Source organism: Electrona antarctica (genome assembly GCF_951216825.1).
Source record: "Electrona antarctica genome assembly, chromosome: 9".
NCBI lineage: Eukaryota > Metazoa > Chordata > Actinopteri > Myctophiformes > Myctophidae > Electrona > Electrona antarctica.
Window position 1 is genome coordinate 52,248,344 of NC_136790.1, and position 25,817 is coordinate 52,274,160.

The 25,817-nt window shown below is 42.0% G+C and overlaps 1 protein-coding gene across 2 annotated transcripts; it reads right to left on the minus strand.

The window, feature by feature from the left end:
* Positions 1-928: 928 nt before the first annotated feature.
* Positions 929-25,721, minus strand: arfgap1 (ADP-ribosylation factor GTPase activating protein 1). Of its 2 annotated transcripts, XM_079511263.1 has the most exons (13): positions 25,480-25,721; positions 21,174-21,244; positions 20,887-20,996; positions 19,139-19,310; positions 16,815-16,915; positions 15,403-15,489; positions 13,071-13,185; positions 12,840-12,896; positions 12,647-12,679; positions 6,216-6,272; positions 4,752-4,811; positions 2,970-3,025; positions 929-2,291 (listed from the first exon to the last, which is right to left on the minus strand). In XM_079511263.1, exons 2-13 carry the CDS (start codon positions 21,231-21,233, stop codon positions 1,832-1,834), a joined length of 1,368 nt encoding a protein of 455 aa, XP_079367389.1. In that variant the 5' UTR covers positions 21,234-21,244; positions 25,480-25,721; the 3' UTR covers positions 929-1,831. The 2 variants fall into 2 exon arrangements, with proteins under 2 accessions (XP_079367389.1, XP_079367390.1); XM_079511264.1 differs by lacking the exon at positions 6,216-6,272.
* Between the last annotated feature and the right edge of the window lie 96 nt (positions 25,722-25,817).

Below are 25,817 nucleotides of genomic sequence, written 5' to 3' on the forward strand. Positions count from 1 at the left end.
GTTTGAGCACCACTGATACAGACACATATGTTTTAAAAGGTTTGAGCACCACTGATACAGAAACATATGTTTTAAAAGGTTTGAGCACCACTGATACAGAAACGTATGTTTTAAAAGGTTTGAGCACCACTGATACAGACACATGTTTTTCATAGAGATGATCGCCGATAATCACTCCAAATGACTCAATCTGTGATCGGCAATTTACCTTTCTGAATTGAATCAATGGGGCTGGAGTACACTCTATACCTGTAGGGGTGGCGGTGGCTCAGGGGTAGAGTGGCCGGATGGTAACCGCAAGGTTCCCAGTTCCCAGAGTTAGTGTCGAAGTGTCCTTGAGCAAGACACTGAACCCCTAATTGCTCCCGATGTGCTGGTTGGTGCCTTGCATGGTTTCCGCCGCCATCGGTGTATGAATGTGTGTGAATGGGTGAATGTAATGCACAATCTATGTAAAGGCATATGAATGTGTGTGAATGGGTGAATGTAATGCACAATCTATGTAAAGGTGTATGAATGCGTGTGAATGGGTGAATGTAATGCTATCTATGTAAAGCGCCTTGGATAAAGGCGCTATATAAATGCACCATTTAAAGCAACTGTTGGTATGAGAAGCAATTTTGTAATTGTAATTTCAAATGTAAAAACCAAAGATGTTGAGAATGTCACTATAGTGTCAAGCACATGCATTAAGTCATCGAATCCGACTGGCAACGGCGCATTTTGCTGTTAGTATTTACTGTATTTACTGTAGGTGTCCACTGTCCAAAATCCCTTTATATACCGTGTTAATTTTCATAGTAGACATAATCACGTAGCTCACGCACAATAGAAAAAGGCAACTGCTGCAAACTGTATAGGAACGTAATAGGACTAAAACCTATTTCCAACCATAGCTCAAGAGATAATATTAATTATGGAAATAATGTCAATATTTACACTATTTATTCAGTTCCTCCCGGCTCTCCTGATATTGAATAATTCTCACTTTTATATAAACAAAAATCGCAACAGACACATTATTATGTATATATATATATTCAGGAATAACCTTTTTTTTTTTGGGGGTAGGGGGGGTTAAAGTCTAACTTTAGCATTGTATCCTGGGCTAGAATAAATATATATACTGAATGGCTTGACAGGGAGGGAGCTGGGGGCCGTGCTTTCCCTGAAAGTGACAGTGAGAGGAGATGGGGGGGGGGGGGGGGGAGTGTGACAGTACGTTTTAACAGCGGGAGAAGAACAACAACGGCGACTCTGCGGCGATACGAATATCCTGGTGGGCGTGTCCTCGTATTGGTGGTATGGAGGGTAAAGCAAAGCGACACATGAAATTTGATTGGCTAAACGCCCCGAACGATGTCGTCCAAATTTTCAATGTTTTCGGGGCGACGTTCCTCCAGCCCACTTCCCCCCCCCCCCCCCCCCCCGACTATCGCCGAGGAAAAGCCTGGTCTGTGTTCCAAAAGTCACCGTGTGAACCGACCGGTTCTGGAGCGGACGGTAATTTACGTCATGTTGTATAGTCACAGATTTGTAGTCGTCAGGCAGGAAGCCACAAGGCGGAGTAAGAAAGTATCCATTCATAAATACCGATTCCGCCTCGTCAAGGTGACTACAAACCATTTGACTACAACATGACGAAAGTTACCATCCTGCTCCCGAACCGGATCATAAAACACCAAACGGAACGCTGCCCAGGCTATATCGACGGTAGTTGCCGGGTCCCGACATATAGACAAAATAACACACTTCCGGGGGAAAATACACCAGGCTGTCACCCCCCCCCCCCTGCTGTTAAAACGCACCCGTGAGGACCACCACAACTACACTACCAGTCGGCATTGTCCCAGGTCTCCTCGGCGGGCTTGGCGGCGGCGGAGGAGGAGGACGAGGGGCTCTTCTTGGCCTTGTTGCTGCTGCTGCCGCCGTCCTCGGCGGCCGCGTTCTCCCAGTTGTTGTCCCACGCCTCCCAGCTGTCTCCCGTGCTGTGCTTGTTCTTCTCCTTGTCGGACGCCGCCGTCTCCGAGCCGCCCCAGATGTCCCAGCTGTTGTCGGAGCTCTTCTTGGCCGAGGAGTTGTTGTCCACGGCGGTCCAGTCGTCGCTGCTGGGAGACTTCTTGGGTTGCTGCTGTGGTGGTGGTGGTTGTTCCTGCTGCTGCTGCTGTTGTTGTTGTTTCGATAAGGAGGTGCTGCTGCCGAAGGTCTCCCAGAAGTCCTTGGCCGGGGGCTGGTGTCCTGCCTGGTAGCCGTCGGTGGCGTCCATGTTCTGGTAGCTGTCTCCACCGGACCTGCAGCACCAAAACACACACATTATCCCATTTAGGGCCTGACGTCGAAATTTTAAAATCCTCCAGTTTTCTGAAATAAATATTTTCACGATTTTTCAAAAATAGCAGACCTACAAGCTTGTAGCGCGCCACTCGGTGGCGTGCTATGAGCTTTAACATTGAGCGCTCGGTTGCACTTCCGCATTTGACCACCAAAATTTGGTGGTCAAATGCGGAAGTAGACGTTCTGAGACGGTACTTCCGGCAGTCTTCCGGGTGCTTCAAAACGCCACTGAGCAACTTCCACTGACATGAATAGCTGGGGGGGCGGAGCTTCGCGCCAGTTCAGTCTCTATCCTTTTATATACTCTATGAGTAAAACCCCTGTATCTCAGAAGCGACATTGCGGTGGCAGTTTCTGGGCCAGACAAGCGTTTTCAACGGCCTGTAGCAGGCGCTGTGATACGCGCGGTCGGCTTTATCCACCATCGACCGAGAGAACAACAACCGGTGAAGACACCACACACATCAGTTTGTCACAGGAACATGGAATTACCGATATTTGGCTCTTCAAAGTAAGTGTTATGCGCGATAAAACCCTGGCAGTACGCGATCGAGAGACGGATTAATGGTAGCGGTAAATGGGTTAGTAGTAGTAATTAGTATAGCCAAATGAGTAAAAGGATGTTACTCTCTTACCCGTCTTCAGGCTTTCCAGTGAAGAGTCCAGTCAACTTTGCACCAGCTCCCTGAACCTAAGACGCAAGACTTGAGTTAACAAAACTAGACAGTTGTTTTGTTACACAAAGTATTACATTTGCTTGCACTTTAATGTTTACACCGTTCTTTCAATTAGTACACATTGACTTCAAAAAAATAATTATTCCATTCAATAACTGTGAAAACAAGTTTCTAACAAAGATATATGTTTTGGTAATTAATCGGAGATCACAATAACCAGGATGTCATTAAAACCCATTTTGGGCGGGAACCCCTTTTGGTGTTAGCATTATGATATGCTTTAGCTATAGAAAAATAGCAGATCTACAAGCTCATAGCGCGCCACCGAGTGGCGCGCTACGAGCTTGTAGGTCTGCCATTTTTGAAAAATCGAAGAACGACTGACATAGAAACATAGCTTTTTCAGAAAACTGTCATTTTCAAACAGACATTTTTAGAATCTGATCTCAGGTCAAAATAGGTTGCAGCAGACGAGGATGGAGCTGTGGCTCCAGTACTATTCTCTGCTGCTACTACTTTTCAGGAAAAAGGGGGGGGGGGGGGGGAATACTGTCAATACTGTAAAATATTGGGCTCCCTAGAGTCCCTATGGGGTTCCTGCTTTTCTCCTAATTACTGTATGCTAGTCTATTGGGATTGTGGGAAAAGTAATTATAGGTCTTGAGTTATGTTTTTTTATAAAAGCCCGGACAAAGACCTACAGAGGTCAAAAAAATCTGGCTCTTATTTTTTTCTCTCTCATTTGGCCGTTACAATAAAGACTTTTTTTTGGGGGGCTTTTCCTCAACACATTATTGATATACATTCGCATATAGAGCAAATATTCATCACCTTTTTGCATAAATGATGATTTGTTACACAACCCATATATATATATATATATTTTTTTTTAATGGGGTTTATATATTTTTAAATGGGGTTTTGTGTAGCCACTAGCCACCCGGTGTGGAAATAACATATTACAGTATAATAGACAGAACATATAACATAACAAACCAATATATTTCATTCTAACCCATAAGGTAAGTCCTACACAATACTCACCACCAGAGTATAAATGGCAGCAAGGAAAAGAGGGAGAAAACATGACATTAAGTTTCTTCAAATGTACATCAAGTCAACACACCAAAACCAGTCTCGTTTTAGGAGCTTTTTGCTTCTCTTTGTGAACAAAGTCTTCTTCTTCTCAAAATCTGCACAGCAAAAATCCTCAGTGTTAGTTAAATCTCCAATAAATATTTAAAGCGAAACATTTTCAACTCCAGTCTTTGCTTCTGGGGGGGGGGGTCTCTGAAACAGTGTTGCATTGGTCATGGCACGCAGTACCACGGCGTGGTACCGCCCCAGAGATATTTAAGGAGCACACGCAAAAATCTTTGAATATATATTCTTTCAGAGTTTCAGTTTTTTTAACTAAAATCTTTGCTTCTGGGGAGGTGCCTGGAACAACATATTTTCAGATGGGGGGGCTTTTTTTTAAAGACATTTTTTAATTTCGAAGTCAGGTCAAAATGGGTCAACACTGAGGACTTTCCTGTGTGAGCTCAGAGCTCCGGTGAGGTAATAGAGGTACCATGTTGGTTCCTGTGTGAGCTCAGAGCTCCGGTGAGGTAGAGGTACCATGTTGGTTCCTCCTCAGCGGTGAGGTAGAGGTACCATGTTGGTTTCCTCCTCAGCAGACAGACTGGTTGTTGGTGGGTTCACTAAAGGCAGGGATAGGCCTGCCTCACAGCATCCTACCTTATATGCCAGCCCAGTGATGCCGACCGCCATCTCATCTAGCAACTTTCCATCCTTCACCTGGATCGGTCAGAGCACCGTTAATAAGAACCAAAACTACACTACACTGTAGTTCTTGATTTAACAAATTTAATTTTCTCCCCCAATACTGTTGCGATTAAAATCAATCAGTCAAATTCAGCTACTTCCCTTTGATTGTGAGAATGTGTGAGTATGAATTTATTTTCTCTCCCACGAGGAATGAATTATGAATTATTAATGTGAGATTAATCAATCATTGATTGATTTGGTACATTGACTAAAATTAATGCATCTATACAGTCTGTGGATTCTATAAGACACATAAAGCACATACTTTCAATGACTAATGTAAATAGTACACTAAAGGGACAAAAGCAAGACTAACTAACTATATACATTGATTAATGAGAGGAGTGGACCTTTAACCACTTATTCCTTATTTTTGGACATGTGGAAATAGCAAAACATGATAAGAAAAAAAGTACATTTTCAAAACCCTGTTATTGCTTAATGCTTAAAATAGGGCCACTTGGTTAAAACCCCATTCTGTATGGGAACCCCTTTTGGTGTTTTAAGCATTACGTTATACTTTAGCTATTGAAAAATAGATCTACAAGCTCATAGCGCTTGTAGGTCTGCTATTTTTGAAAAATCGTGGAAATGTGGCACAAATCTTTGAATATATATTCTTTCAGAGTGAGCGTTTTTAACTAAAATCTTTGTTTCTGGGGAAGTCCCTGGAACTACATATTTTCAGATGGGGGTCGGAGGCCTATTACATTTGTGGGGTCCTTGACATGAAATATTGAGCACCTCTAGGCTCTCCGATATAGAAACATGAGGTATTTCAGAAAACTGTCAGGATATAGAAGACATTTTTTTAATTTCGATGTCAGGCCTAAATGGATTAACCCATTCTGGGCGGGAACCCCTTTTGGTGTTAGCATTATGTTATGCTTTAGCTATTGAAAAATAGCAGATCTACAAGCTCATAGCGCGCCACCGAGTGGCGCGCTACGAGCTTGTAGGTCTGCTATTTTTGAAAAATCTAAGAACGACTGACATGGAAACATAGCTTTTTCAGAATACTGTCAGGATGTAGAAGACATTTTTAGAATCTGATCTCAGGTCAAAATGGATTAAAAGTGGTTAAATGTCCAACACCTCCCCCTTTAGATTAGATGCACAGACAGCAGTCATCGGCTGTTAGCTCCGAGACAAACGCCATAAAAAGAAGAAAAAAAACACAGCTTTTGTCATTTAGTGTAGGACCAACATAAAAGCAGGCAGCGTCGATCCCAACAAGACAACGAATGGATGTCAAAATGCACAGTCACATCTGAAGCCGTTTCTACTACACACACACACACAAAAAAGCAACTTGCAAAACCCGCCACCAACCACCAACAAAGAAACAAAGCAACTTCAAACATCAAATGTTACCTTCTCATGTGTGGGTTTGATAACATTCTCATTTAAAGTGTGTCCTAACTCTGTGGCCTATAGGTGGAGATGATGAGAGGAGGGAGGGGGAATATGCTTGAATAAAGACAGGCGTTTTTTTTTTTTTTTTTTAAACATTCACAACAATGCAATGATGATGCTGAGCCCCCTAAGCGGAGTTAGGTGGCTGCAGTGAGGCGTGCCATGTGATCGTTCCATTCACAGCCAGACTGAACAACATGCTATAGAATGGGGGTGTTAATGGTTCATCCATCATGTGTTCCGTTGGTTTGTAAGGCCATGATGCTGTTGTTCTGCACTAGGGCATTCACTTCTAGTCATTTTTACTAGTCGACTAGTTGTTTAACTACCTATTATGTACAAAATTTAAAAAAAATAACTTTTTTTTTTCTTTGGAAATAAACATTTGTACATTGAAAAACTGTGTACATGGTGACTATAACTATAATCTACTTGATCTTGAGGCCTACAAAATTGGTAAATTAGTAAACTAGTCGACTAGTTGCTTAATGCCCTATTCTGCACACATGTTTTTGTTCATAATAGTAGGCCTGTCACGATTACAAATTTGTAGTTTGACAATTAATTGTCACACAAATATATATTTCTTTTTTGCATTGAACATTGCGATTTGTTTGCCTTTTAGGGCTTCGTAATCACAAATTGCACACATTTCACTATTTTTTTTTTAAATTACAAAAGCGGAAATAGTTGATCTACAAGCTTACAACAAGTCACAGCGTGACGTGTGGTGAGCTTGTAGATCTGCTATTTTTTTGGAAAAATGTATATAAATGTATGGACATTTTTCAACATGGAAAACGAATGCAAAAAAATAATTGCGATTATCTCAAATAATTGTTATTGGGCGATTATGAAATAATCGTGACAGGCCCTACATAATAGGAGATACATTGCAGACGTGTTTGTCATTTAGGATGTTCAAAAGATATTTTATATTATTTTGAAATGTCCCACCGGACTGTTCTCCCCCGTTAAATGTAATGTGTAATAATAACACACTAATCTAGTAGGGGGGAAATAATGTACAACTTAACCCATTTTGGGCGGGAACCCCTGTTGGTGTTTTAAGCATTATGTTATACTTTAGCTATTGAAAAATAGCATATCTACAAGCTCATAGCGCGGCACCGAGTGCCGCGCTACGAGCTTGTAGGTCTGCTATTTCAGAAAAATCGTGAAAATGTGGCGCAAATCTTTGAATGTATATTCTTTCAGAGCGAACATTTGTATAACTCAAATGTTTGCTTCTGGGAGGTCCCTGGAACTACATATTTTCAGATGGGGGTCCGCAGCCAAAAACAGATAATTCTGGGGGTCCACTGACATGAAATTGTTGAGCACCACTGACACAGAAACATAGGTTTTTTTTAAGACATTTTGTAGAATCAGGTCAAAATGGGTTAAAATTTAGAATAGGAACCGATTAGATAGTGGTGAAATTATTGCTCTCAAATGTACCATTACACCTCAACGAAGCACCGTCAGAATAGCACAAACAGACAGAACAAAAGAATGGTCATGCATGAATGGATACTCCATGACAACATGGATATGAGTGATGGTATCGGTCACTATTGTATTTATAGATTTTTTTTTATCAGCCTAAAATATCATTCTAATACAACAGAATACTAAAGCCGGGTGTGTCAGAAAGAACCTGTTTAGGAATAAATTATAACTTTTATTTAACCCATTCTGGGTGGGAACCCCTTTTGGTGTTAGCATTATGATATGCTTTAGCTATTGAAAAATAGCAGATCTACAAGCTCATAGCGCGCCACCGAGTGGCGCGCTACGAGCTTGTAGGTCTGTTATTTTGGAAAAATCGAAGAACGACTAAAAAAGAAACATAGCTTTTTCAGAAAACTGTCAGGATGTAGAAGACATTTTTAGAATCTGATCTCAGGTCAAAATGGGTTAAAATAGTGTAAGATACTGCAAGCTCGTCACATATTTGCACGAGCTGCTTCTTTGTTCCTATAAGGGCTGACGAGGAGAAGAATCCTAAACCTCATTCCCAGTTTTTTATCTCCATTTTACAGAGAGATAAAGATGTTGGCCCAGCCGACTGGAACTTCCTGTAGCCCTGGATTTCCGGTTTAGAAGATTACTAGTCTCGCCAGAGTAGTATAAAAAGAGAGTAATGACACTCCCGTTGACTCTCATTGTAACAATGGAATGCGAAAGTGCTCATTCTATCTCAATGGAATAGTTCCAGCCATAGGAGCAATGTTTGGAACTATCGCCCATAGGCACCCGCTTTGCGGCGAGATCAAAGCGTGTCACCACTCTCTTACTAGATTACTCTGAGTCTCGCGTAGCCACTATAGCCAGACAACTATTCCACAATCTATGAATGCTATAGTGTCTGGAACTACAGCTCCTTAAATCTAGAGTAAGGAAGCTGCCATTTACGTTCAGATATTTTTAAAACATCTTTACATTTTATTTATTTCCATTTCTGCTAAGCGAGATTAGAAGATTAAAATTGGACAATTCCCAGTCCATCTATTCTTACTCCATTAATTTCTACATAGAGGACATGGGATTAATTTCTACTTCAACGTCATTGTTTTATAGAGATTATCCATTTTGGGCGGGAACCCCTTTTGGTGTTAGCATCATGTTATGCTTTAGCTATTGAAAAATAGCAGACCTACAAGCTCGTAGCGCGCCACTGCTATTTTTGAAAAATCGAAGAACGACTGACTTAGAAACATAGCTTTTTAAGAAAACTGTCAGGATGTAGAAGACATTTTTAGAATCTGATCTCAGGTCAAAATGGGTTAAGGTGCAGGTGCCAGATCAAGCAAAGTCCTGTGTTACTGTATATACACAAGCAAAAAAACAAACAGTAGTCAACAATGTTATAACAACAAATAAAAGTACATAAAATAAAATGATATTATAGTGAACATGAAGCCATGCAGCTGGCATTTGCTTTGTTTTACCGGCTCTGAGTCTGGGGGTGCTTTATAACCCTTTAGCTATAGATCCAGTGAAGGCAGAGAGAAGTTAGAGAAGTAACAAGAAGTTCATTCCACTGCAGTGTTCACACAGAAAGCCGTGCACTCAGTAGTGCTGCCAGAATATTGGCCAAAAATGATATTCGAATATTCCTTTTAAAACATTTTGTATTCGAACAATTTTCGAATGATTTCGAATGTCGAATGTATATGATTTTAACCCATTTTGGGTGGGAACCCCTTTTGGTGTTAGCATTATGTTATGCTTTAGCTATTGAAAAATAGCAGATCTACAAGCTCATAGCGCGCCACCGAGTGGCGCGCTACGAGCTTGTAGGTCTGCTATTTTTTAAAAACCGAAGAACCACTGACATAGAAACATAGCTTTTTCAGAAAACTGTCAGGATGTAGAAGACATTTTTAGAATCTGATCTCAGGTCAAAATGGGTTAAAACACCACATGTATTCGAACAATTTCCGAATGATTTCGAATGTATATGATTTTAATATGAATATGATATGAATATTGCAGAATAATATGCTGTAAAACCTTCTCTTTCTTTATCTATATGGTCCGGTCCTGTATGGGCCACAGTTGGTGCTGAGAAATGCGCTCTTAATTTGAGTCTTGCGAGATCAAATGAATGATTCGTAATTATCTTAATAGCCTAATTTTTTTGTACAATGTTTTAGTTTACGTGGCACATAGTCTCGCCAGAACTCGCACAGCAATTTTATTGTTATTGTTTTTTATTTGAATCTTAATTTAAAATATTCGATTATTCTTTTATTTTTTTACATTCGAATATTCATTCGAATGTGGAATATTCGTTGGCAGCACTAGCACTCAGGGATTGACACTAAAGGTCTCAGAGAACACTTGCCTGTCGGTCAAGAACAGGTCATGTTCTGCTTGCCCCACTTGCCCAAAAAGTAATCGTCCATTATAAAATTATAGGTACAAATTTTAATGACGAAAAAAAAAAAAAAAAAAAAACTTCAATTTTTATGCCAAATAACTACTATGAATATGACTATGGGTTATTTTATATTTTGTGTAGGACTAGGAACTAGCAACGGTGAAAACAGCACATTATAGTAGGCAAACAGTTGCTCTTATTTTACATTCCACAGGCCAGAAGCCACGTTCAGGTGTTTAGACAGATTATCTTGTGTTGTGTTCATACTTAAAGACGGTTGCGGTGCCCTCTCAAACCATCACTTGCCAGGTCGGGCAACCAAACCGGCAAGCAGACAGTTTTATTTACCTGCCAGGGGGCAAGTGGGCAACCCTTAGTGTCAACGCCTGTAGCACATATAAAAGGAATAGTTCCAGTTGAAACGTTGGGTGAGGTTTCTTTGTCCACATAATAACACACAGGGAGGCGAGGTCGCCCGGCTTCCCAGCAGCCTTTTCTCCAAGACAACTCAAGTCAAGCCTGACCGGTTCTTCACAGATCTAAAAGGGCAACAGCTTTTGCAGCACAATTCACCGTTGGTCAGCCTTCTGATTGGTCCCCGACTGACTAACCAGCAGCAGGCTCTTTCTGCCTTGTTTACGTTGAATTTGCTAAAACATAATTTTTTGGAAAAAAAAATGAAAAAAGAACATGATACATGTCCAGTCACCATGCTGCACCTGTGATGTTCCTTTTTACTGACACCAAGTTTAAAATAAGAAGACTATCAATACGAAGCAACTGGAAAAACACGTTATTTCAATGGTAGTGGATGGAGAGAGAGGATTTTTGTCCAACCACGAAACGGCAACCAATGGGTGCGAAGAGGGGCACAACCACGGGCGGGACTTGACAAAGGGTGAATTAAAGTCTTTACACCATTATTATTTTGTAAATTCCTTTTTATGCACCGTGTCCAGAATCATGGCACACTAGTACAGTGGTTCCCAAAGTGGGGTCCGGGGACCCCCGGGGGTCCTTGAGGGAGTTCCAGGGGGTCCCCAGCTAAATGATAGTTTGGACCCGTGTGGGTCTGTAACTCTGAGAGTGTACAAATGGAACCAAATGGACCCTAATGGGTCCATTTGGTTCCATTTGTACACTCTCAGAGTTAAATTAACATTGATTTTACAATATTAATTGGGGGTCCCAGAGATAGAAATGCCAATAAATGGGGGGGGGGTCCATAGAGTAGACTAATGCATGTCAAACTGGGGGTCGTTGAAATTAAACGGGTTGAGAATCACTGCTAGAGCCGTAACAATCTTCTCTTATGGGGGGTCCCTGGCATATCTTTTCAAATGGGGATCCGCGGGCTAATTGGTGTCAATTTGAGGGTCCTTGACATGAAAAAGTTTGGGAACGAACCACTGCCCTAGTAGACACTAGTTCATGACGTACATGACGACCTTTGCTGCACGTCTCTCCCCTTCTCTCTCTCCCTCCCTCTTTCGTGTCAGTCTTCACTTGAAACCATTGAAGCAAGGACGCCCGCACGACTCCAACCTGTCTTAGTTACTCTGAACATTCTTATCGGGTGCGCGGTCGAGGAGAGTTAACTTTACAAGAAATTCTCTAAAAAAAAAGGAGAGAATACCAGCACTCACGGACATGTCATTTGGTTGAACCCATTTTGGGGCGGGAACCCCTTTTGGTGTTATAATTTAGCTATTGAAAAATAGCAGATCAACAAGCTCGTAGCGCGCCACCGAGTGGCGCGCTACGAGCTTGTAGGTCTGCTATTTTTTTTTTTTTTAAATCGTGAAAATATTTATTTCTGAAAACTGGAGGATTTAGAAGATTTTTTTTAATATTTTGAGGTCAGGCCTAAATGGGTTAAGGCACTTTTTATTATTTTATAATTCGCACAGTATGCTGCAGAGCAGACAACACAACGTACTCGTTTGGGCGTATAGCCTTCGTCAGCGTTATACTAACAACAGAACATCAATACAGGCCCCAAACAAATCTCAACTTTGGAAGACTGGGATTATGCTGCACAAGCTGTAAGGACTAATGTTATCTTTTTGAACTCTAAAGAACCGGTCACCTTCGGATTTGAGCCGTTTTGAACTGTAAAGAACTGGTCACCTTCGGATTTGAGCCGTTTTGAACTGTAAAGAACCGGTCACCTTCGGATTTGAGCCGTTTTGAACTGTAAAGAACCGGTCACCTTCGGATTTGAGCCGTTTTGAACTGTAAAGAACCGGTCACCTTCGGATTTGAACCGGTTTGGAGAAAACGACAAAAACATCACAACAGTGTTTCAACTAGTAGCGTGAGGATGAGTGGTTGTCATTGTTGGCGTGAACTATTCCTTTAGGTCCTAAAATGTCACGTTTAACCTACAATTAAAGAGATTTAAAAAAGGCAAAAATAGGAAATCAAGTAAACAAGTTAAGCCCAGTTCACGTCAGGCATAAACCTGAAAGGGAACGGTTTTAATAAAAGTGCTTCATACCTTCAAGGTTGCTTGGTTTGCCAGTTTAGCAGTCTGTTTTAAAAGGGGAACAAATGACACATTTATGTAATTAATACGAGATATGGAAGCAATTAAAACACGCCAAAATTGTCATCGTTTTTCCACTCAACGCGTTTTACATTATTCCAACTCTCAGTCAAAACCTTATTTTCTATGGAAAAAAAACACTTACATTATCTTTTGCAACATTCGCAAACTTGCTGGCACCGACTGCGAAACTGCTCCAACCCTGTAAAAAGCAAACGATACATGAAATCCAACAAGTTCTGCTGCAACTGGGGGGGATTAAAGACTAGTGTTGTGAGAGTGTGTGTGACATACTGAATAAATAGAGTAGTGTGTGTGTGTGTGTGTGTGTGTGTGTGTGTGTGTGTGTGTGTGTGTGCGTGTGCGTGTGACATACTGAATAAATAGAGGACATGGCATTGTTCAGGAAGTCGTCGTCTTTCTTCTCTGGCGTCACCGTGTTGCCAAAACCAACATAGCGGTTGTCCTGATTCCCGCTGTAACCTCCGCCACTGCAGAGAGACGTACAACCAAACAGAATGCAATGAATAGACGTGGAATAAAGCTAAATGAAGTCTAATGACTGAAAGGTTAACCCATGTTGACCTGAGATCAGATTCTAAAAATGTCTTCTACATCCTGACAGTTTTCTGAAAAAGCTATGTTTCTGTGTCAGTCGTTCTTCGATTTTTCAAAAATAGCAGACCTACAAGTTCGTAGCGTGCCACTCGGTGGCACGCTGAGCTTGTAGATCTGCTATTTTTCAATAGCTAAAGCATAACATAATGCTAACACCAAAAGGGGTTCCCGCCCAAAATGGGTTAAAGGAGAATTCCATACTAGAAGGCTTTCTTACCTTTCTTTGTAGTTGTTACGTCCCCACCAAAGAGGTCCAGGTGTCATTTTGTGTGCATTATTGGCTATTTCCCCTAATATAAGCCCGCAATGAATTGAATTGAATGGGGCTATAGGGTGTTGTGCTAATTCGCTCATTTCCATCGCTCAAAAATCTTTTTTTTTGTATATATCCTCTCTTCATAATGTAAATAGTATCCCAAGCGGCACACTTTACTACAGTACTTATTTCGATGGAAATAAGCGAATTAGCACAAAAACCCAACCCCCATTGAGGGCTTATATTAGGGGAAATGGCCAATAATGCACTTTTGCACAAAATAACACCTGGACCTCTTTGGTGGGGACGTAAGAACTACAAATAAAAAGGTAAGAAACCCTTCTAGCATGGAATTCTCCTTTAAAGCTGATGTTTAGGTACGTAATCATTCTAAACCCTATGCTGCAGCTGTTCCACATACAGCCAACCAGTTGAAGAAATCACAGATTTGAGGCATCAACCATTTGCTTTTATGACATTTTTTAAGGCATGTTTATGGAAGACGCTTCTAAAACATCACTTCACATCACTTCAAATACAAAAATAGCCGATCTACACGTCACACAGCATGTCGCAGTGTGACGTGTTGTGAGCTTGTAGATCTGCTATTTTCGGTGGGCAACACGCTTCCATAGAAGACATGCTTGGCTTCTATGGAATCCAAATCAGTCGTGGTGACTAAGAACTTACATTTTTGATCCATGAATAGGGCTGACAAAAAAATGAAATACACAAAGAAATGAATGGAAATGACCAACACCAATAATCAATGTGAAAAATGTGTTACTTATGGCCAAAATACGTTTTTTTTTAAGTGGAAATTGCAGATCTACAAGTGTTGAATTGCATTGTGAGCTTGTAGATTTTTCCAAATGTATGAACCTATTCTCAACATGGATATGATTATGCAAAATCATTGCGATTTGTCATAACTGTGACATGAAGAAGAAATAGAGTCCGCAACACTGGTATGAAAAACTCAGCGCCACTGGTTTATTGATTCAACGTTTCGATCACGACTAGGATCTTCTTTAGGAATCTTCATTCCTGAAGAAGATCCCAGTGATCGAAACGTTGAGTCAATAAACCAGTGGAGCCGAGTTCATACTAGCCTGGAACTCACCTATGCTTTCTATGGCATAGGCAGCTCCCGGCAGGATCCGCCGGCATTGCGCAGCTGCTAGACATGAGACTAATTAATTAGCGCGACAGAGAGAGAGAGAGAGAGGGGTGTGTGTGTGTATATGTGTGTGTGTGTGTCAATTTAACAAAGGTGCAGACGATCAGAAATCAGCAGAGAGTGAGTGATGTTCGCGCTACTCTATGCCGAATTGAAGTGGACTCGGACCCAGACTTTTTTTTTTCTCCCTGGAAATAAAAACGTCTGGGTTTCCGAGGCTAAGTTCATACCAGTGTTGCGGACTCCATTTCTTCTTCTTGTACTGCCACCTGGGCTAGAGTGGCCAATCGGCACACGGTATGCAATATGGGCGGGCTTTGGTACAGTGACGTTCAATGCTTGAGACCTTTGACTGACAGTAGCTCTGACCAATTGCGTCGAAGAGAAAATGTTTGAACCCGCCCCCCGGGAAACAAGATCCATACACAGCCATCTCCAGACTCAAATACCACACGACAGTGTGATTTGAGTCTGGCTTATTAGCCAGGCTAGAGTGGAGCTGCATGCTCTACTACCTTTGTCATAATTGTGACAGGCCTATAGCAAATGAGGACAATCCATTTCAACATGCTGGGGCCTGACGTGTACGACGGGGAGCAGGAGAAACAGGAGTTGTAGCTGCGTGTGAACAAAGTGTACACAAGGCTCTCTCACCTCTGATAGGAGTTCACGTCGTCACTCAGCCAGTCTTCAAAGGCCTTATCGCCGGGTTTGGAGGAGTTCTGTCCAGGACCTCCGGAGCTGAAAAAGAGAAATTGAATTGCTTTCTTCTTCTTCACGTGATATTGAACACTGGATTTAACCCATTTTGACCTGAGATCAGATTCTAAAAGTCTGAAAAAAAGCTATGTTTCTATGTCAGTCGTTCTTCGACTTTTCAAAAAATATCAGACCTACAAGCTCGTAGCGCGCCACTTGGTGGCGCGCTATGAGCTTGTAGATCTGCTATTTTTCAATAGCTAAAGCACAACATAATGCTACACTGGATTTAACCCATTTTGACCTGAGATCAGATTCTAAAAATGTCTTCTACATCCTGACAGTTTTCTGAAAAGGCTATGTTTCTATGTCAGTCGTTCTTCGATTTTTCAAAAAATAGCAGACCTACAAGCTCGTAGCGCGCCACTCGGTGGTGCGCTATGAGCTTGTAGATCTGCTATTTTTCAATAGCTAAAGCATAACATAATGCTAACACCAAAAGGGGTTCCCGCCCAGAATGGGTTTTTAATGCAAAGAATTGTTGCACAATGAGTTTGTGAAGCCGCTAAACGCCGGGAAAGCATCCTGTCCTTTTAGATTTTAGCCACAAAAACCATTAGGACTTAGAACAGTGATTTAGGACTGACAGTAGTTCTCAAAAATTAGCAGATAATACAAGCACACAGCGAGCCTGTACCTCTGCTATCGTTGAACATTTTAGAAAAATGTTGAATGAGTTTTATTTTTTTTAAACACAAATCTTCTCTTCTGGGGGGGTCCCTGGCACAACACATTAGGCAGAAAATATATCACTGAATAGTGTATGCAATTAATGCATTCAAAAGAGATGAATAAATGTTTTATGGACCCATAATAGTGATTATTATTTAAGTTAAGTTTTGCCATAACCATTTCGTTTGCCATAAATCAGGTAGCTTTAAGGTACGGCCATGACAGCAATGGTAGGAAAAATGATATATAATATTAATCATAATCGGGTATTCGGTTTTCGGCCAACTGTTTCCTATTCGGTTTTGGCCAAGAATTTCCCTTTCGGTCAGATGGGGGTCTGTGGCCAAATAACACCCATGATTGTGGGGGTTCTTGGCAAACGCTTGAGAGCCACCGATTTAGAATGTATTTGCAGGATCAGCCTCGGGTCTTAACCCATTTTGGGCGGGAACGGGAACCCCTTTTGATCTGCTATTTTTGAAAAAAATCGAAGAACGACTGACATAGAAACATAGCTTTTTCAGAAAACTGTCAGGATGTAGAAGACATTTTTAGAATCTGATCTCAGGTCAAAATGGGTTAATGGGGTCAAACCACTTGTAAATCATGTCCAAAATGCCCTGCTGCTGCCTTACCGATGAGAGGACGACAGGCCGGTCCTGGGCTGCGGAGACGTCCAGTTCTGGGCAGATGATGTCTCAATGGACCACTCGTTACCCTCAGCCTCTGTTGCAACCTGTCAAGCAATGGAGAAAAGTAGATTCATTATGTAGATAAAAAACGGAGCCACATTTATTTTTATTTCATCCGTTATCGTCTGTTTGAACCTCAGTATGTGGTATATAGTTGTTTGTTTGCTTCCATCTTTGTATGTATATATGTGTTGAAAATGCTAATGAAGTTAAACTGCCTCCCCCTGGCCAGCCGGGGGGTGCCTGATGGAGGGGAAAGGAAATGGTTGGAACAACGTGTTCCTTCCACTCGCTACGTCCAACCAGGGAAACTCCCCCTGTCAGGTGTAAAGGAGCAACTTGGACAGTCAGGCATGAAGGAAGCATGAGTTCGAGTCCGTTGCACACGGACCCCTTTTCCGGACGTACCGGCGGAAGTTGTTGATGTGTGTGTAGCAGCCAACAATAGCCACACCACTCTAGAGTCGATCGACAACAACGGGAGACAAGAATAAATCTATCGAGACTAGCGACTGGACCGCGGAGCGCCGTCTAACACAGGATCTTTTTTCATAAAAAGACGGGATGATTTAGATCGCGAGTTATGAACGTTTTAAGATTTTCGTTTTCATCAGCTAAACAGAGGAGGGAGTTTTTCGATGACGTCTCACTCTTGCGCGTCACCGAGGAGAGCCCAGCAGGCGCGCCTGGGCTATACAGCCATGCGATCTGTTCTCGTATCAATAAACTTAATCTTTTCTCATATCAATAATCTTCGTCTTTTGGACAATACTTCGTCCTGGGCGATGGGAGTGTTAAAAGGTCTTTAAATAAATACTTTTTGAAAAGTCTATGAGGAAAATGAACGGGGAATCATTTCCTGGGCCCTGGTAGGCCCTCTAAATTTGGCGAGTACAAAAAAAGGGGGAGAGGGGGGGGGGGGGGGGGGGGGTACAAATAATTGGCTACTCTAAATATAGAGAAAAAATAAACTTCTGAATGTCCACAAAGCAAAATATATATATTTTTATGGTACATTTTATCGTAACCTGATTGCTTGCTCCACTGTTGTGCTCTGCAGTCTCAAATCACAAGGGAGTGTGAAGGAACGGTCTGTGCCGTGTCTCACCTTGTCCCTGAACAGCAGCAGCAGGCTTGCTGTTGTACTCACCTTCGCTGTTGTTTTTGGCAGCAAATTTAGATTTTAGTTTTAGTCATAGTCTCTTGAATAGTTTATTTAGTTTTAGTCACCTGGCATGTTTTAGTGTTAGTCTGGTTTTAGTCGACTAAATCTACAGTTGATTTAGTCGAACAAAATGTGTTTTGGCGCAGGCCTTGATGCCGTCGTAATGACTCACAATGAATCACTTGCTGAAAATAGCCGATCTGCAAGCCCACAACGCGTCGCAGCGCGGCGCGTTGTGAGCTTGTAGATCCGTCTATTTTCAGCATGCACCTAATTGTAAAATGACTTCTACTGGATTCTCTTGTCCACTAGTCCCTTCCTAACATTTTAGTCAGGACGAAATTGTCAGTATATTTAGTCTTTAGTTTTAGTCACCATAGCTTAGTTTTCATTTAGTTTCCATTTAGTTTATCAGTGGAAGAAGGTAGTCGACGAACATTTTTCATCTTAGTTTTATTTTTTTAATGTTTTATCCCACAATTTTGTAACCAATTTTTTTTCACCCAATTATCTAATGTAATCCTGGGCGCTACACTTCCTCTGCCAACCTGGGGGGGGGGGGGCAGCGGACTGACCTCATGCTTCCTTCTATGCATGAGGAGTCCAAGCTGCTTCTTTTCACCCGACAGGGGAGAGTTTCCCGGCCGGACGTAGCGCGTGGAAGGAACACGTTATTAATTTCCGACCAGTTCCTTTCCCCTCCATCAGGCACCCCAGCTGGCCAGGGGGAGTTAGTTTAGAGACCTAGCCTGGATCCAGCCCAAAGACCCCGCCCACTCTCTGAGTGGACTGCATCTCTTGGTCTGGTGTTGCACTGTGAACCTATAATTTCTTCGGTAGAAAAATGTATTATCCAATGAGAATCGGTGGTGGGGGGGTGGGTCTAACGAACAACCAATCAGCGCCGAGTCCCGTTTTCAGCGTCATCACGCAGCGCAACACACAGAGGGTTGAGGGAAATTCTAATCCCCTCCCCCTTGAAATCGCTCAGACAGGAGACAATGTCAGACTGAAGCTTCAAGAAAGCTACAGTCTGATAATCAGGCTATTAGAGACCAGGATTAGGGCCATGTTTTAGTGGAGGAAAACCACACTGTCTCACCTTGTCCCTGAACAGCGCGGCGGGCTTGCTGTTGTACTTCTCCTGTAAGCTCCAGGCGGGGTCGTAGGCGTCCTGGAGCTCCAGGAACAGCCGGAACTTCCCGTTCCCTCCGGCCTTCATCTTCTCCAGCTCCAGGTCCTTCCACTTGTCCATGGTGACGGAGCGGACAAAACTACCATGAGAAGAGAAGGAAAGAGGTCAAATTTACATAATACTGCAATAATCTCTAGCCTACAATAACCCATTTAGGCCGGACGTCGAGAAAATAAAACAAATGTCTTCAAAATCCTGACAGTTTTCTTAAAAAACCTTATGTTTCTGTACCAGTGGTTCTCAAAAAAGGCACATTTTCACAATGTTTCAAAAATAGCAGACCTACAAGCTCGTAGCGCGCCACTCGGTGGCGCGCTACGAGCTTGTAGATCTGCTATTTTTCAATATCTAAAGCATAACATAATGCTAATACCAAAAGGGGTTCCTGCCCAAAATAGGTTAAAAGGACCTCTTCACCACTTTTCAACCTACCTTCGTATAATTGCTCCTCACTAATAAAATGCCATAATTTGTTTCTACTCGGTCTGTGTCGAGGGATGTGGGCAGTTCAGAAACCAGTCTGTGTCTCATGGGAGGGATGAGGGCATTTCAGAAACCAGTCTGTGTCTCATGGGAGGGATGTGGGCATTTCAGAAACCTGTCTGTGTCTCATGGGAGGGATGTGGGCAGTTCAGAAACCAGTCTGTGTCTCATGGGATGGATGTGGGCAGTTCAGAAACCAGTCTGTGTCTCATGGGAGGGATGTGGGCAGTTCAGAAACCAGTCTGTGTCTCATGGGAGGGATGTGGGCAGTTCAGAAACCAGTCTGTGTCTCATGGGAGGGATGTGGGCAGTTCAGAAACCAGTCTGTGTCTCATGGGATGGATGTGGGCAGTTCAGAAACCTGTCTGTGTCTCATGGGAGGGATGTGGGCAGTTCAGAAACCAGTCTGTGTCTCATGGGAGGGATGTGGGCAGTTCAGAAACCCGTCCACCAGTGACATCATCGATGGGGAATCCAAGCTAAATGAAACTGCAGGCTTTCTATTCCTGAACAGTTGCAATGTGATAATGGAAGCGATTATGTCACTGGTGGACGGGTTTCTGAACTGCCTACAGCCCTCCTATGAGACACAGACATAGTAGAATTGTTTCATGGTAATTTATCATGAACCAATTATATGAAGATACTTAGGTTGAAAAGTGGTCCTTAGAAGGTTTGAGCATTAAAACATATGACCCTTTTTAACCCATTTTGGGCGTGAACCCCTTTTGGGGTTTGAAGCATCGTGTTATACTTTAGCTATTGAAAAATAGCAGATCTACAAGCTCATAGCACGGCACTCGCGGTCTGCTATTTTTGAAAAATCGTGAAATTGTGGCGCAAATCTTTGAATATATATTCTTTCAGAGCGAACGTTTTTAACTCAAATCTTTGCTTTAGAGGGGTTCCTGGAATAACATATTTTCAGATGGGGGTCGGTTTCCAATTCCAAGAAACATGAGGTATTTCAGAAAAAAATACATTTTAAAAAGTCATTTTTTAAATTTCGACGTCAGGCCTAAATGAGTTAAAAGGTTTGAGCATTGAAAACATATGACCCTATTTAAAAGCTGTACCTGAGATGTACTCCCAGGCCCCGATGCTTGTGAGCATTGAAAACGTACCTGAGATGTACTCCCAGGCCCCGATGCTTGTGAGCATTGAAAACGTACCTGAGATGTACTCCCAGGCCCCGATGCTTGCCGGAGCACTCCAGACAAATCCAGATGCCGTACGTCACACTGACCCACTGTGGGTTGAAGGCTCCGCACTCATAGCAAAGCTGCAAAAACAACGTGTCATTCCAAATGATTAGCTAGAGCAGGGGTTCTAAAAAAAAGACTTTTCAAAATGGGCTAGAGTATTTTTCGGTATCATGCATTTAATTAATCATCAACACAGGCTGAAAGCCCTGTGAAAACCTGGGCAATCCTACGATTCTCTCAGAGTAGTAGCTTACATTGTTTTCGTCCCCCGTTCGCACTTCCTTCAGAACTCTTCTGGTCCTTGGACTCGCCATTTTGTCCCAAACTGAAAGACATCACCAATAAATAATATTATATCACTGGTTGTGCATGTGCTCCACACACACACACACACACACACACACACACACACACACACACACACACACACACACACACACACACACACACACACACACACACACACACACACACACACACACACACACACACACACACACACACACACACACACACACACACACACACACACACACACACACACACACACACACACACACACACACACACAATTCTAACGCTGTAAAGCATTACATAAATAAACATTAACAAGACCTTTCAGAGAAGAGAGCAAACTGTACTTTTAAAACAAACATGGGTAAATTCTCCTTCTACAGCACTGCCACCCAAGTGTGGAATCTGGAATGCCCTGAACCCTTCACTTTAAAAAAAAAAAAAACAGGGACAATGGGAGGAGTTGATTCAGGAGATACATCTCATGGAGAAACTGACACACCGTCTGAGACTGCAGGAAGAACTAATTGAGGACAAATGTGATGTAACGTGAAAGTTTTTATACGCAATGTCGACTTTTTTTCATGTTTGTGTTGCTATTGTTTTCTTTGAATTTTGTTCAAAAAATTAATACAATTTTAAGTGACAAAAAACAAATCACTGGCATCCTTTAAAACAGGCCTGAAATTCCACCTTTCAGCAGTCCAAACTAAGGGAGAGGAAATGTCAGTCAAGTGACTACCCTCCAATTCTTTATAACCCCCTAATCCCCCCCCCAACCTGTACATTCTTTGTGATGATTTAAATGTTGTTGTTATTTTTCATGTCATGATTATGAATTGAATACCCAGGACCTGAATGGAAACCAGACCGCAGGAAAACGATGGGTGTAAAATAGAAAAGGAAAAAGGGTTTAATGTTGGATGAAAACAGTAACGAAGGCATCGTCAAAACAGAAGAATGTAAAGGAAGGTGTGTAAAATAAAGAGACATATTAGAGACGGAAAGGGGGAAAGGTTTAAAGCAGTAGTTTTCAACCCTCTTCATATCATCAACTGTCCATTATTTATTCTGCATCTGAGCCACTAAACAGACCACCATTTGATGACATTTAGCCTCTCAGAGCCAAAACTAAATGTATTGATGTTTGATCCAAAATAACAATTCTTCTACATTCTCTAATTGTGCAGACTTCTTGAAAATTTTGCAATGCAGATGTTTAACAATAATTTAACTCTTTGAGAGTGTAAAATGAACCCGTAAGGGTCCATTTGGCTTCATTTTACACTCTCTAATAAGGGTCCATTTGGTTACCAACTCTCCATCATTTAGCTGGGGACCACCTGGAACCCCCTCAAGGACCACTGGTGGTGGTCCACGGACCACAGGTCGAGAACCATTTGGATAAATGATGGCTCGAAACACGATGGCAATTACCTCACCTGGTGTCCCGAGTGGGCCCTAAGGGCCCAGCGTTGTCTAGATTCACTGATTGACCCGAGTGGGCCCTAAGGGCCCAGCGTTGTCTAGATTCACTGATTGACCCGAGTGGGCCCTAAGGGCCCAGCGTTGTCTAGATACAGACACCTGTGCAATCTCATTTTGTGAAGAATCTCGCAGCACCAACACGGTCGGACACACAAACAGACATCAGACATGGGGCGAAAACACAAAACTCAACTGTTGAGTTGGCAGGTCAGGCTCTCCCACCACCACACTTTAAGCTGTAGCTAGGCCTGTCATAACTCATAAGTATTACATAATCACCTAATCGCAATTGTTTGAGATAATACCATACAGTGCAAAACAATGTGTCTTTAAGTGAAGTCTTTAAGTTCAGTTCAGTTCATTTTGGGTCATAGAATGAACATTAAATGTATTATTCATTTCATCGTTTCTTACAACTTTTGTAAAGACCAAAAAGGTGTAGGCTGAAGCCAATGGCTTATTTTGCCCATCTTTTTAACACCAAGCAGACTTAACTTTAAGAAACAACAAACGGTAAGTGTCGCACAACCGGGGGAAGTTTGTGAGGTCTTGAAGCCACTCGCCATTCACTCAGTCCCTTCTCATTCAGCCAGGAGAAAATAAATACTTCTTTAGATTGGATGTGATGTATGCCATGCTTTTTTGTTATTGCTTAATGTAAATCGCTCTGGATTAAGAGCGTCTGCTAAATGCCTAAATTGTAAATTGGAATGCTGATAATCCCTACATCATTTACTCTGAATAGAGTAAGAATGCCATTACTGAGCTTGAGCTGCAACAGACACATTCTGTGATGTCATCATTGCCACCACCCTGGCAGTATGTAACAGATAATCGCCTTGTACAGTGTGTCAACATTCAGGACGCAAAGATTGCAAATTTGCAACAGTATCTCTCTCTGACTCCGAGGCTCCACTCACACATATCAGACACCTGTCTTCTTATAGTGTCTTGTGAAGCGGGTGCAGTACTTAGCTCAGACTAGTCATTGGTCCGACAAACGACAACCTACCTCAAACCCTAACCTAACCATAACCGCAAGCACGGGAGCAGCGCATGTCCGACATCGGAATTACGTGCGGATCCCGTCTTCTTGTGTCGGTCTGGTGTGTCCAATGCGTTTCCTATGGAAGTCACATGTTTGACGGCTGTGTTCTGCCCCCCCCCCCCTCCCCCTCCACCCTCCACCCCATCAAACAAGACTGTCTTGTCAAACCATGTGATTGTTTTAATGCAAACGACTGCGCAAAGGCCTAATAAAAATGGAGTAGTTATCACACTTCTGACTTTCAAGATTTTTCCAAAACTTTTCTTCACATTTTAGGCCGTTTTAAAAATAGCAGATGTACAAGCTCGCCTCGCAGCATGGCGTGAAGTGACGCACTGTGAGCTTGTAATGTACATCTGCTATTTTTGAACAGCCTAATATGTGAAGAAATGACACAAGACGCTTTCCCGGTTTTAATGGGTTAAAAAACATCAGCAACAAAGACTTGAACAAAAAAAATCAATACAACGAATCTGTAAAATGTTATGACAGAATGTTTTAGTAGGTCATTTGATTTGACCAACTGTAAATTCTGAGCACTTTATTATTATTAATAGTAGTAGTAGTAGTAGTAGTAGTAGTAGTAGTAATCAAAAACAAACTGGTAAGGCTACTACTTGGCCTCAATCCCTGAACCCACCTCACCCCTGCCCATTTTGACAGGCTGGATAATGGCTTAGGGTTGACAACAGAGTACAGCACCTTGCAATGGGTCTGGTCCACCGTCCACAAGATTCACTACACCACCAAGATACCCATGTACCTGTCTAGATACTTCCTTAATGTCAATGAAGTCCACACCCACAACACCAGAGGGAGTTCAACAAACCATGTGCAACCCAGATTCGGCACAAACAAGGGAATACATTCATTTCGCTCCTATGCCACTACGCCCTACCAACAGTCATTAAGACATGATGTACATTTCTGTACGTCTCTAAATGTTCTGATGAATTGAAAAGGGTGGACCCTGTTGTAAACAAGTGTAATGCTCTATGGTGTCGTCCACAGTCTTCGTATTGAGTTGTGCTTGAAATGTACCTATTCTGCATACCGTTAATAAATACTTCAGTCAATCAATCAAAAAGTAATCACATTAGACAAGCATTGTTTATATAGCAGCCCAAAGGATTACACAAATTAGGTCTACATGGCACTTTTTGTAATAAGTATATTACAAAATATATAATTGTTCTGTAACTAACTGTTATAATATATACATACATACTGTTATAAATGATAGCTATAATGTCAAGCCTTCAATGCGATGGTAGTGCCTGAAGTGCCATGCTGGCATTTGAGTCATCATCACACACACACACACCACCATGACCACAACCCTGGCCTATAACCCTGTGGATCATTCAAGACAGCTGCTTCTGAATCCATGATACAATCAATATATTAGTGTTTCAAATGAAATTAACCCCCCAAAAAAGGCACCAAATCTATATTCATTCATTTCAAAGCACTCAGTGAGTGACCTGAGCTTGGAGATCGGCTATTATCGCAACATGCTACTGCTGCTATACCAGTAGTCGTTATTGATCATCATGAATGAATATATTATGGTGGTTGTTTGAAAGCGCAAAAAAAACTAATTCCAATTCAAAACGACAGCAGGTCACATGGTTAATAATACCCACAGTAACATATTATTGGACAACATGTACCGTTTAGCTCAGTCAGTGTTAGCCGACGGAGGCTAAAAAAAGGCTAACTCCATTTACCTGCTGTGTTTGTTCTGCTGGAATGGATAAAGAGTCTCTGCGTGACAGAGATGTTATCCTATGTCCTCTCGGCCGTGGAAGGGACGGACAGACAGCGCTTATTACGGTGTTATTAAATAAAAGTCCAGTGAACTGACAGATAAATGAGTAGTAGTAGTAACTGGTTCGCTGCTGATATTAAACACCGGCGGCCATGTTTCTGTTTGCCTACGTTGGCACTGCAATGCATGTCGGGAGTTCTTCCTTGTCTTCTGGTTCCTCCCATAGAGTATTCCTTGTACTCATGTCACGTGTTTATCAATCAATCAATAAATCAATCAATAAATAAATAAATACTG